This window comes from Paramisgurnus dabryanus, chromosome 18 (assembly GCF_030506205.2).
Source record: "Paramisgurnus dabryanus chromosome 18, PD_genome_1.1, whole genome shotgun sequence".
In the NCBI taxonomy this organism is placed as follows: domain Eukaryota; kingdom Metazoa; phylum Chordata; class Actinopteri; order Cypriniformes; family Cobitidae; genus Paramisgurnus; species Paramisgurnus dabryanus.
This window is the reverse complement of record NC_133354.1, coordinates 24,276,664-24,290,242: the sequence shown is the minus strand read 5'-3', so window position 1 is coordinate 24,290,242 and position 13,579 is coordinate 24,276,664. Positions and strand designations below refer to the sequence as shown.

The following is a 13,579-nucleotide window of genomic DNA, read 5'->3' as shown; positions in this document are numbered from 1 at the left end:
AAACATTTTCATTTTAGGATTAGCAGTTTGGGAAATAGTCAAATAATAATAAGTACATTGCTATAGAAATGCTATATAAAGTTTAGCATGAATACTGTTTGACATCCTGTGGTTTTGGTATCCAACTTATTTAATCTTTCACACATGGATAAACGTAACAAAGCCGTGTCAGATTTTTACCACAAAATGAGGGGAAAGTATTATAGTGTTTTCTTTCTTTCAACAGAGCGAATGGATACAGCCAACAAGCAGTTAGCCGCTAAAGAGTGCGAGGGCACCGAGGACAATCGTAAAACTATCTCTCAGCTTCTGGCTCAAAGTGAGTGGACATCTACATCTGGAGGAAATCTAGAAATCTCCCTGAAGCCAAAGAGATGCACTTTAATTACTTGTGGCCTTGTTTTGAATGCTATTGATTTGTGCGTATGAACATTGGGTGACATATTTAGGACAGAAACTCGATATCTAAAGAATGACTTATTTTCATTTTACTTGTCAGATAAAGAAACCCAGAGAGAGAAGGAGAAGTTGGAGATCGAGTTGAATTCACTTCGCTCCACCAACGAGGACCAGCGCAGGCACATCGAGATCCGTGACCAGGCCTTAAATAATGCCCAAGCCAAAGTGGTCAAACTGGAGGAAGAGGTATAGATCCTTATACTTTTTGTAAAGTCTTTGCATTTCATGCTGTAAATCAGTGGTCACCAACCCTGCTCCTGAAGATCTACTTTCCTTCAGACTTCACCTCCAACCCCAATTAAACACACCGTAACCTGCCATTCAAGCGTTTCATACCTACCTAAAAATGACCTGCCTTAAAAGTGTTGTTGCAGGGTTGGAGCTAAAGTAAACAGAAGGGTAGATATCCAGGGACTGGGTTGATGACCCCTGGTGAGCCCTTAGTTATATTAGGACATTTAAGCAGCCTTTACAAAGTATTACATTACTGGTGTATATCTTGAGATGAAACAATGACACTGATATATGTTAAGATGAAATTTATACACAAATATGCTACATTCGCTATATCTATCACTAAATTTCTTTCAAGCAAGGTCCTTCATATTCCTGTTTTTATTAAAGTACGAAGATGTGTCGTACAGCTATGGTTGTCCACATACAGCGACAATGATTTTGTCCTCCATTGTTGTTTTGTATTTCTGCCTCAGCTCGCTACGTTGTATTCATGTCAATACTACAGCAAGCTCCTGATAGGTTAACGCAGCGCGAATATCCACCAAATATCGGATTTTTCAACTTGTGCGATTTGCACATCAAATGCCCAAAACTCAAATTTCCCGCCGCATCATCTGCACGAATCGTGTCATTCGCACCGCAGGATGACTATTGTGTCTTTGCATTGACTTAGCATGTAAATCACTCTTAACGCTTCATTTGCGTCTGGTTTGAACATACCATTAAACATTAAATTTGTCGACTGTGACAAGAAATAAAAGTGTTTACAGCATGGTACAAAAATTGTTTTTGGTGTATATAGCTTGTTCTTTTAAATTGTATTAAGCCTTACTGTGCATTCAGACCTCCTCGGCGAGAGCATCAATGTGGCCGCAAGTCATTCATTTTCAATGAAAGCCGGCGGCGAGCAGCGGCGCGGCGCGTCATGTACAGCATGAGCGTCGAGGAGAGTTGAAATCAGCTCAACTTTATGGTAATGAGATATGACGCGGTTCGGCGGCAACCAATCGGATGGCAGAAATGTTCAGCGGCAACCAATCAGAAGGCGGAAACTTCCGCCTGAGAGGAGTTCAGAGATTGCATTCGAGCGGTTAGAGTTCTGCATAATTTAGGGACTGACCACTTGAGTGATGGGTAAACTGCTGCTGCCGTCACTACCGTAAAGCTAGGTGGGTGTGATTTAAGCAACCAGCCAATTCAGCTTCATCCACGTCCCGCCTCTTCACCCATTTTTTTATTTGATGCGCAGTGACACGATGCCAAACTAGCGATGGCAGGCCCGCCAACTATTGGCTCTAAAAAAGCTCTTCTCAAACCGTCACAGTGACGTCACAGCCCATATTTTTTACAGTCTATGGTCACGACTCACATTTAACACTGTACTGGTGGTACTACATCACAGTGTTTAATCTCAGCCTTCAGAAGTTTTTTGAAGTCCTTCCCAATGACTCTCAACAGTTAAGATCTAAGCTCAAATGAACCGTTGGCCACAACCTTCCCTGGAACCACACAACCTCTATTCAGGCCAAAAAAAACTTCAATAGAAGAAAGCAATAAAAAAATCTTTCAAACCAAAGTAGCATTGACTGCTCTGAACTGAGCGTTTGCAACAGTTGGAGTCTTTGGTCAAGCTCTTCTGGTGCACGTCCATATGGCCTTTTGGCCCGCGCTGAACGGGACACGTATCTCCCGTCCCAAAATGCACCGGGCCGCTCCGCTTTTGTTCTGTCTTGTCACAAACGCTCACTTGTTCCCCTAACAAAGCCCCTTGAGTTGCCTGCCATGAAAGGACTTGAAGATGGCTGAATTCTTGCCCTCTCCACCCACCCTTTCCAAACGAGAGCCAAATACTTCTGTGCTCTCTGGTCCCCCCGAGCTAAATTGGGGCATTCATTTTGGCTTCAATTATGGCCGTCAGTGGTTTTCAAAAATGTAGAGAAATGAAGGATACAATGGGGCATTGTGAGGAGGGAGTAGCGGTGTCTGACCTGTATTTTGTGTCTGTTTTTAGCTGAAGAAAAAGCAGGTGTATGTAGAAAAGGTGGAGCGGATGCAGCAGGCTCTTGCCCAGCTTCAGGCTGCGTGTGAGAAGCGAGAGCAGCTGGAGCATCGACTGCGCACACGGCTGGAGAGAGAGCTGGAATCTCTTCGCATGCAACAGGTACAAGACACAATTATGCGCATGCACATGCATGTCTGATTTACACAGAAGTGAATCTAACCAAACCTGTCACCAAATTCAGAATTCATTCCAGTAAAAATTTTGCATATGAAGTTTCTTTTTTTGCAGTGCAAAAATGGCTTTCTTACTCAGGATTTTTGTCTTGTTTTCAGTACAAATATCTAAAAAATGACCTAAGAAAATAAGTTTAGTTTTTAGAGAAAAAACATAACATTTAAGTAGATTTGTGCTTAAAACAAGCAATAAATCTGCCAATGGGATAAGCAATTTTTTTTTCTAGAATTAAGTTTTTAAGATAAAAGAAAACTTATTTTATAAGCACAAATTTACTTAAAGGATTAGTCAATTTTCTTCAAAAAAATCTAGATAATTTACTCACCACCATGTCATCCAAAACGTTGATGTCTTTCTTTGTTCAGTCGAGAAGAAATAATGTTTTTTGAGGAAAACATTGCAGGATTTTTCTCATTTTAATGGACTTTTAATAGAACCCAACATTTAATACTTAACTCAACACTTAACAGTTTTTTTCAATGGAGTTTCAAAGGACTCTAAATAATCCCAAACGAGGCATAAGGGTCTTATTTAGCGAAACAATTGTCATTTTTGAAAAGAAAAAGAAAAAATATGCACTTTTAAACCACAACTTCTCGTCTATCTCCGGTCCTGTGATGCGCCAGCGCGACCTCACGCAATACGTCATGACGTCAAGAGGTCACGGATGACGTATTGAAACTACGCCCCAGTGTTTACAAGTGTGGAGAAAGAGGACCGTTCCTACGTTGTTGTATGTGGATTGATACTAATTAATGTCTGTGTGTCAGTTTATTGTTTGAAATGGTCCGCAAATGTGCGTTTCATAAATGTAACAAGTGACCTTTCTATGTCACTACGCAATTACGTGAGGTCACGCTGTCGCATCACAGGACCGGAGATAGACGAGAAGTTGTGGTTTAAAAGAGCATATTTTTTATTTTTCTTGTCAAAAATAACAATCGTTTCGCTAAATAAGATGCTTATGCCTCGTTTGGGATCGTTTGGATGACATTGTGGTGAGTAAATTATCTGGATTTTGTTTTTTAAGAAAATTGACTAATTCTTTAAATGTTGTTTTTTGTCTAAAAACTAAACTTATTTTCTCAGGTCATTTTGCTCATCAAGAAAATGCATCTGGATTTTAATGTTTATAGATATTGTACAGAAAATAAGACTTAGTAGTTTTCTAAGAAAGAAAGTTTGCAGTGTAGCACCAGTAAAAGTTTGCATTGTGAGACAGTTACGCTTCCATGCATTTTTACGCATTTTATATTTAATGTATTTTTATTACTCCATAGTTGATTCATAACAGTAAAGCTGTCATGGCATACATATCTTTTTTGGGTTGAAATATAACCTGGACATGTTCCTGACAGGTTTTATGAGATTCATCCACTCCAGCTGACAAAGTAAAAAACGTAGTTCATTCAAAACAATTCAGTTTCAATGTGCTTGTGTTGTTTTGGTGTGCCATTGAGTCTGCCTCTTTATAAGCTTGTGTGTTTACACATACATTCAGTTTAAATACACTATACATCTACAAATCCTCTTCCTGTGTATCCAGTCCTGTGTCCTTACCATAAACTGGAGGAAAGGTTGTGCATTGTATGTTTTTGTATGTGAGAGAGAGACAAGGAGGAGCAGCAGACAGCTGTATTCTTCATTATGGGCCAAGACACGGCACATGCTTCCTCTATTTACATTTAGTAATTTAGCAGACGCTCTTCCTTTATGCTGTTTATGCCATCTGTACCCCATTTACACAGCACTTTGGTCCCAACAAATTTCTGTAAAATTGCCAGAGAGGCTTGGTGTGAACACAAACATGTGAATGAACCAAAAATCAAACGATCCCGGACGTATTTTCTGTGTATTTTCCGTAATATCTGTGTGAAAAGAGCTCTGGACATTTGAAAGAAACCATCACATTTGAATCAAGTGCATAGCAATGTACTTGAGTATATTTATTGGGTAAATTGAAATTTTAGGTATAAGTTTTATAATTCGTTTTCTGTATCAGTGAAATGGATGTATTTATAATTAACGTTTATCATGTTTTGTGGACTGTCTTGAACTATCTGTACCCTCCTAAAACATGTAAACATATGAGGTTGGACCTTATACGTGTGTAGTATACCTGTGAACTTATTTATCTCCTCCTTGTCTCTTTCTTTCACACAGAGGCAGGGTGGCTCTCAGAACACAGTTGGTCCTGAGTTCAGCACAGCAGCTTTGATGGAGCATCTGAGAGAAAAGGAAGAGAGGATTTTAGCCCTGGAGGCCGACATGACCAAATGGGAGCAGAAATACCTGGAGGAGAGCGTCATGAGACAGTTTGCACTGGACGCTGCTGCTTCTGTGGCCACACAAAGGTACTGTAGTATGCTGCTGTACACTTAAACCTACACCTCCTTAAGATTATCATGAAGACTACCAGTGACAAATATTTTTTAATTTTATTTAAATGAAATTAATTTATAAGTAAAAAGAAAACGGATTATATTGACTGTTATATTGTAAGTCTGATATTTTTTAGGGATCCTTCACCCAAAAATGAACACGAAAATATTTTGAGAAATGTTTGTAAAAAAACTGTGGTGGCTTGTGACTGCTCATCCGAGGGGGGCTAATTCAAAATTAGTGTTTCGGAGTGTCATGTGTGTGGTTCCTTTTTTCAAAATATGTGTTCTGCGTGTCAAAAGATCGCGTGTTTTGTCAAAATAAGATAACGATAAAAATTATGATAATAATACATACATACAAGGAAGACACTCCCTTAACAGTAAACTCTGACTACGCATGAGATTATGCGAGTATCTGAGCGCCTCTTTTATCGTAAACCCTTTAGACAGGTCTGCAGCAGGCACTTATTTTGATAAGACACGTGATGCACACAGGTTCACTCGACGCGCTGAACACATATTTTGAAAAAGGAACCACACACATACAGGCTACATACATGTTGTGACGAACTTCGCATCGAGCGCCCTCGAAAAAAGAAGTCACCGGCCGCCACTGAAACAAACCAATTAGAAGCCCCATTGACTTCCATAGTAGGATAAAAGAATACTATGAAAGTGAATGGGGCATCTGATCGGTTTGGATACAAACATTACTCCAAATATCTTCCTTTTTGTTCATTAGAACAAAGACATTTATGCAGGTTTGTAACAACATTAGAGTGAGTAAATGATGACAGAATTTTCATTTTTGCGTGAACTATCCCTTTAAATGGAAAATATCATGAAAAACAGATTTGTTCCATGTTTAAGTGCTATAATAGGGTCCAAATTGCTTCTATCAACCTAAAAAATGTGCAAAAGATCAACCCAGTAACTTTGGTAAGCCATTCTCTGCAAGCATGTGAAAAAATAGGTCATTGAAATTTGGCTCCCCTTATGATCAGGGTTCCCACGGGTCCTTAAAAGTTTGTGAATCTGGGGGGAAAAATTCAAGGCAATTTTAACATGCTATAATAAATAATCTATATGGTATTCTGAGCTAAAACTCTGTACTCTGGGGACAACAACGATTTATTTTAGATCTTAAAAAAGTCTTGTGAAATGTCCCCATTAACTGTCGTTGTATGTAACAATTCTTGGAATGCTGAGAGAAGACAAAAACTAATAGTGAAACTGAATAAAAATGAAACTAAAATGAGTAATCGTCATTACATAGAAATGAAATTAAAAGTATTTATGCATCACAGAAACTAACTCAAATAAAAAATATATATTTAACTTCTAATGTCTCACCGTATCCAGAGACACCTCCTCCTCCATCATCAGCCACTCCCCCAGCAGCAGCTATGACACTTCGGTGGAGGCGCGAATCCAGAAAGAAGAGGAGGAGATCCTTATGGCCAACCGTCGCTGCCTGGACATGGAGAGCAGGATCAAGAACCTGCACGCTCAGATCATAGAGAAAGACGCCATGATAAAGGTTTTGCACCAGCGCTCGCGTAAAGAACCCGCCAGCAAGTTAGATGCCCCGGCCATGCGGCCCTCCAAGTCTCTGATGTCCATCGCCACGGGAACTGGCAGCTCGGGCAGCTCCGGGCTGTTGTCACACTCGCTGGGTCTCAGCGGGAGCAGCCCAATCACAGAGGAACGGCGAGAGGACCGCAGCTGGAAGGGCAGCCTGGGTGAGCAAGATGTTAGATAAATGAGAATAAATATGAACTTTATTCAATACATTTGTATGTTACAAATACTATGAGTACTAGTGAACATGTTATCCATTGCTTTATGTCATGTCTGATCACATCAGGTTTTTTGTAGGAATGGGAGTTTTTCTTAATTAAAATATTCTGAGTAGGAAATGGAAAGTTGAATATAACCCTATGCATGCTTTTTTCTGAACAATCAGGTGTTCTGTTGGGTCCAGAGTTCAGAGGAGACTCCCTGAGGACCGAGTCCATCTCCTCGTCTCCATCTCCAGTACTTCCAGCCACACACTCAAAAACCGGCAGCAGGGACAGCTGCACCCAGACGGAGAAGGGTCAGGAGAGCAGCAAGCCGAGCACGCCCGCCCTGCAGAGCTTAACCTCACCTAGCCGGATAAGCAGCCCGAGCCCCGTCTACATACCGGACCGGATCGCCGGTAAAGCCTTTATCCAAAAATTGATGTACTTGACACATACTAAACAGTAGCAGAATACTAAACGAAATAAATATTTGTGTGTACAGATGTGCCAGTGTTCCACAGCAGCACGCTGGAGAGGAGAGCACCGGTGCAGAACCTCCTTCCATCTCTCCCGCAACAGAACCAGAATCAACAGGACGTGGATAATGAAATGGTAGAAATTCTCATCTGATCTCATTCATGAACACTTCACAGTACGTTTCACTCCACGACATGTTTGGATCAAGACTGATGGGGTATTCAGAAACGACCCTTTTCATTGTAGTGCGGAAAGTCAGTTTGAGTATTTTCTGGTGGTCATTTCCCCTCCAGACCCTTGGACCAAATGTATTGGTAATTTTTTTTTATACATACATTGCACTACTCGCGTTGTGTTTCTTACTTTTTTGGGTATGTTTTTTGTACTAATATTTCAAATGTGGCACTTGAGTATATAGCGGTATGGTAACTAGCCGAACAGTTATTACGTGTAAATCAGAATACTGTAAAACATATACGCAGAAGAACTGAATGTCACAGAGCGTTTGGTTATTTATGCATTATGTCTGTAGAGTTCAACAAGTATTCGCCTCCGGTCCAAAAGCTCTTTGGATGTGAAAGTATGAATGACCCAACTGGTATTGGGTTTGTCTGTGTGAGAGCCTGCAGGGGTCCTATCAGAACCCAGGTCCATCATTCCAGGTGTCTTTAATGTGAGGTACCATGTTTTGCTTGTGATGGAAGCCAGAGGTCCACATACAGTATAAAGTTTGGAAAGCCTTCAACCCTTTTGTTCATTGTACTGGTCACTGTTAGGAACCACAGTTACAGAAGACAAAATAGCTTTATGTCCAGCCTCATGGTGCTAGATATATATGTAGCTTTTGACCAAAGTTATCTGAATAACAACATTATACTTAAATCAGGTTACAATAGGGGCCTTATTCACGATTACAAGGATGTGACATGGACCATATTAAATCAGTAAAAAGCAGAAAAATCAGGGGATTTTGCAGATATTCGTCATTTTGTTGTGTGCTTTGTATTTTATTTTTTGACATTGTGGATTGTAATCTGTGGCTGGTCTCTGATAGCACGTGTACCATCAGGACATCTGTTTAATATGTGCATTTAAGGGGTGTGACGAGATACATGATTGGGTTCACGAGAACAAGATTTTTACACTTTTTAAAGCAACATTATGTAGTTTCCATGTAAAAATGACTTACAGCTCCCCCATGTGGTTGAAAAGCGCAACAGTGCCTGGTATCAGACACTCTTCTGCAGGCAGGGGGAGGGGCGGGGCCGTGTTTCCTACCCTCCACCGCCACTTTCAGAGTGTGCTTGTAGCAGCTAGGAGGCTGCTCAGGTTGCAGCAACAGTACAATTTGTCCAGTTAAAAGTTGTTCTATCACTGAAATAATTTTAGAGACATTATTTAAAGGTAAAAAAACTACATAGTGTTGCTTTAAAAAATCCTCCATGATAAAATATGAATGGGAAACTGAAATCACATCATTTTGAAATGTTTGAACTAATCTACAACTGTCCCTAACAACTATTTTAGTTGAAGTCATTTGATATTTTTTGGATTATAAAAAAGACCTAAGTGAGCAAACCTTTAACATTACATATAATAATGACGCTGCAATAATAATTGGTTAAAACACATAAAACAAGTAAACACACAGTTTAATTAAACATAAATATGTTAAAAAAAACAGAAATATGTATTATAACAAATGCCTGCAGAGGGCGTCAGCGGACTCACGCATGTTATCTTTATTTTCAGTTACTATTGGGAAAACGTTTACTTTTAGCCAAACAATGATCTAATTTCTATTTAAATCTTTAATATTTGGGAAATAATTCTGTAATTCTTGAGCAAGAACATGCAGATATTGAATCATGTGGGGGTTTAATCTGCTGACACACTTTACATCTGACAATATCTGCGTTTCCTTTACAAATTTGCAAAAACCTTTAGCGCTATTTTTAAATGCCAACAAAAATCTATTGCGAAATGACGGCGTTTCCATTAACCGATGATATGCAACTGAAGTTTTTTCTCTTGCGATAGACTGACGTTGGTAGGTTTACTAATATCACATCCACTGCATTATTTTTAAAGGAAAACACCACTGTTTTTTATATTTTACTATGTTCTTAACTCAACTTAGATTAATTAATACATACCTATCTTTTTTCAATGCTTGCACTTAATTTTTGTACATCGTGTTGTGAATGTGTTAGCATTTAGCCTAGCCCCATCCATTCCTTAGGATCCAAACGGGGGGGTTTAGAAGCCACCAAACACTTCCATGTTTTCCCTATTTAAAGACTGTTACATGAGTAGTTACACAAGTAAGTATGGTGGCACAAAATAAAACGAGGCAATTTTTTTCAGCGGATAAAAGTGCTCTTCCGCCTAAGGAATGAATGGGGCTAGGCTAAATGCTAAAACATTCACGACACGCTGTACAAAGATTAAGTGCGCGCATTGAAAAAAGATAGGAATGTATTAATTTATCTAAGTTAAGGTAAGAACATAGTAAAATATTGAAAAACGGTGGTGTTTAACCGAAGGAAAGTATTATCCAATCATTAATGCCACACCGCCGATGTCAAGTGCGTCAAAAAACTATATGTGACTGTTTCTTTAAACTGATGTAAAATTGACACGAACAGTGATTGGTGATCTTTTGCATGCATCAGACTGGCGCGAGGTCAGATTGTCAGACCTGAGGAGGTTTTTGCACTGCCATGACTTTTACCTCATGGCAGTGCAATAAAACGCACCCATCCAGTGAGATTTAAGCATTAGATAAGCCACTGTTACCCAAAATGATAAGATGGTGGTGCTAAAATACAGAGTGGCACTACAGATAATTTTCTCAGACCCAACTTTATGTGGACTCGGTCTTGACTCGGACTCGACCTTTTCTGGTCTCAGTCTTGACTCGGACTCAACCCTCTCTGGACTCGGTCTTGACTTGAACTCGAATGAACAACACTGACGCACAGTATTAGAAGCAGCAACGTACAGGTGTTTCTTTTCTTAGAGGTGAAAGTACATTATTTTAAATCAAAAGAGATTTAGGAGTGTTATCCAAACATTGGCAAGGAACCCCTTCTTGGGAACACACACGTATTGAGGTGTTTCTAATGCTGCATTTACACCAACCGCGGTAAGGGCGTGAAGCGCGAGTGATTTCAATGTTAAGTCAATGTGAAGACGCGTTGACGCGCGTCAGGAGGTCCCGCGGCGCGGAAGAGGCGTTCGGCGCGGCGCGGAAGACGCGTTTCCGCCTCTTTCGCGCGTGAAGCTCGGGCGAAAGGCGCGAATTGAGCGTTGTGCGCGGTACGCGCGGTAAGCGCGAATTGTGCTTTTTGTGCATCTAGCGGTTCACGCGAATTTGCGGCTGACGCCCGAGTTGAAAAATTTGAACTTTGGCGGAATTTCGCGCCGCGTTAACCAATCAGGAGCCTGCTTGCTGCTGTGGTGGCAGCCCCGCCCGGAGTCACTCACTCAACCAAGGCTTGATATTGTCCATAAGCAGACACTCGGAGCTATACGACACAAGTTCTTATTTCTATAGAGGAGACAGGAATAAAAAGGACCTCGCTTGGAAGAGTGTCAGTGAGGACATTGGGGAACCTGGTAATTGTAATAGCCTACACACTTCACTTTTGAGTAACGTGACGTTTATCGACCCGTGTCGTTTATTTTCCCCATAGTAAGGTTACCAAATACAAACTGGTAACTCTCTCGATAAATGCACAATCAACATCAGTCATTTTGCAAACAGACAACCGCATAGCACTTGCCCCTCCCACAAGAAGCGGAGTTTGCCTCTGACGCGCGTCAAATGCTTGGTTTTTCCGCGCGTCTACTCCGCTCTACACGCGCGAATGCATCCAAATTGTTCAAGCGGCAAACCACGCGCGGTAGACGCGATTTTGACGCCCAAACCGCGTTTGGTGTAAACTCAGCATAAGAGCGTCATCTTCAAATAATGATTTGACTTACTTGCATCAGCTGACTTAAAAATGTGAATAAACTGTTTCCATTGAAGTTTTGCCAAATACACTTATTACGAATTGCCTGAAAAAACACCTAATGCAAGCATAATTATTTTTATTTTTTGTGATATATGGGAGTTTTTGTGAAATTAACATTTCCATTGGCACTATTTTCAATTCCCAATGTCAGTTTGCGCATGGGTAATGGAAACGCAGCTACTGATCAAACACAACCCATTTTGGAATTATATGAGTTCCCAAACAAACGTTAAAGGAAACCTAAAAAAGAAAGCACACGCAGGAAAAAACTGAATATAATGCATGCACTACAAAAGGTTATCGCAAAAGTACTGCGAGAGTGATCCATGGGACATTTGAATCTCGTCACACCTCTAGTGTTTGCACATCAGCACAATGATTCTACAATATTCCCTGATAAATGTTATAGCAACATTCAGCAGATATTTGGGTGATGTTTATCATTTACAATGTTTGTAAATTAGCCATTTAGAAAGGAAGTGATTCAGCCCACTGCTAGGTGAAGTAATGCAATGTCATTTCAAAACTGTTCAGGACCAAAGAAATCAGATCCTATTTACCAGTTTTTATAAAACATATGCAACTATTTGGTCTGATAGCATTGAACTTTCCCCCCAAAATGTCAATTCCATTGTTCAAAACAGGATTTTTCTTACGTAGAAAAACATTTCATAGTTGCTTCGTGATTCTTGATACAGACCAAATCTTTTCATTTAGAAGTAACTAAATCTTTGTCTCAGTTCAACATAGTGTTTGCTTTGGCATGGTACTTGACATTTTGTAAGCAATCTTTTATCTCATTAGCCTGAGATAGAAAGCCACGTTTTCCGCCTTCCTGTGTTTCTTTTCTGAAATGAACATTTCCGGCACGGTTAGGCCCATTGTCAAAACGCTCAACGGCAGTGTTTTTATGACCACTTTCTTAATTTAGACACTAAAATGTTTGAAGATCACTCATCTAATTTGGGCACAAACTAGGACAATGGACCTGAGAGCTCATTGAGGCTATGGTGGGACTGATAAACATTTCAAAATACACTAGAAATAAGTTATACCCAATGTGCTTTCATACAAAAACGGCAAGAAATCGATTAAGTTTGAAGACCTGGTCACTTATCAGTTCAGTCCACCAAAGCCTCAGTATTGTCTGCTATCTTGGTCTTGCTACATTTGTTACTTAAAGTCTGAATTTCCATAGAAGAATGTGTTATAGTCCATCTCAGGACGAGTTACGAGAATGTGTTTTTGTATTTCAGCATCATCAGATTTCCAATTGTATTATTTGTCCTCACAAGGAATGTTTTCGTTCATTTCACTAGTATTTGTTTTTTATTACAAAGTGTCACTCTAGTTGCTGCTTGACAATGTTGTTACTGTACAATCATGATTCATTTTTTATTCAATTGTATTCTTGTTAATCAGTTCTTCACATCTTATCTATTGCAGATTTTGTATAAGGCTTGACATTTTTAATTTGGTTTATAGTCAAAGATGTTTCACATAACTTTTTGTCTTGGTTAATTTAATTTTTTAATAAACTGATCCAATTTTAGTTACGTTTTTTTCATGTTTGCCATTGAAGTCCTGTTTCCCGTGTCCTGATATGACATTCCTGAGTTATCCACCATTCATCTGCATGTTATTTCACAGAACACAATGTTTATCTTTGTAATCCTCCATTACAATGTGATATCTTGCTCTCTCCCTGCACCTATAGGGTGGAAATAATGTTATCCAATAGCTAATCTTGTGTTATTTTGGGCTACTGTGGTGATAAAGCCCATCTTATGCCAACATGAGATATATGTGACCCAGTTTGTGAAAAAGAGATTTTCTTCATTTACTAAATAATATTCTGTGAATAAATATAGATGAGTAAGGTCATGTCAAAGATTTATATAGAAAATCAACTAACTTTAATCTGAAAATCACAGACCGGCTCACATATCATTTAGCGGCAGTTGACTTTACTGTAATTCA

At 39.6% G+C, this 13,579-nt stretch overlaps 1 protein-coding gene across 3 annotated transcripts in view; it reads left to right on the top strand.

Moving 5' to 3' along the window:
• amot (angiomotin) overlaps positions 1 to 13,151 on the top strand; it is a 32,959-nt gene extending 19,808 nt beyond the window's left edge. For all 3 annotated transcript variants that reach the window (XM_065287391.2, XM_065287393.2, XM_065287392.2), the window contains 7 exons: positions 227 to 319; positions 500 to 645; positions 2,708 to 2,857; positions 5,096 to 5,286; positions 6,679 to 7,058; positions 7,283 to 7,516; positions 7,603 to 13,151. In XM_065287391.2, the coding sequence (XP_065143463.1) occupies positions 227 to 319; positions 500 to 645; positions 2,708 to 2,857; positions 5,096 to 5,286; positions 6,679 to 7,058; positions 7,283 to 7,516; positions 7,603 to 7,730 (1,322 nt within the window). In that variant the 3' untranslated portion in view covers positions 7,731 to 13,151. The remainder of the gene's footprint in view (positions 1 to 226; positions 320 to 499; positions 646 to 2,707; positions 2,858 to 5,095; positions 5,287 to 6,678; positions 7,059 to 7,282; positions 7,517 to 7,602) is intronic.
• The last annotated feature ends 428 nt before the right edge of the window (positions 13,152 to 13,579 follow it).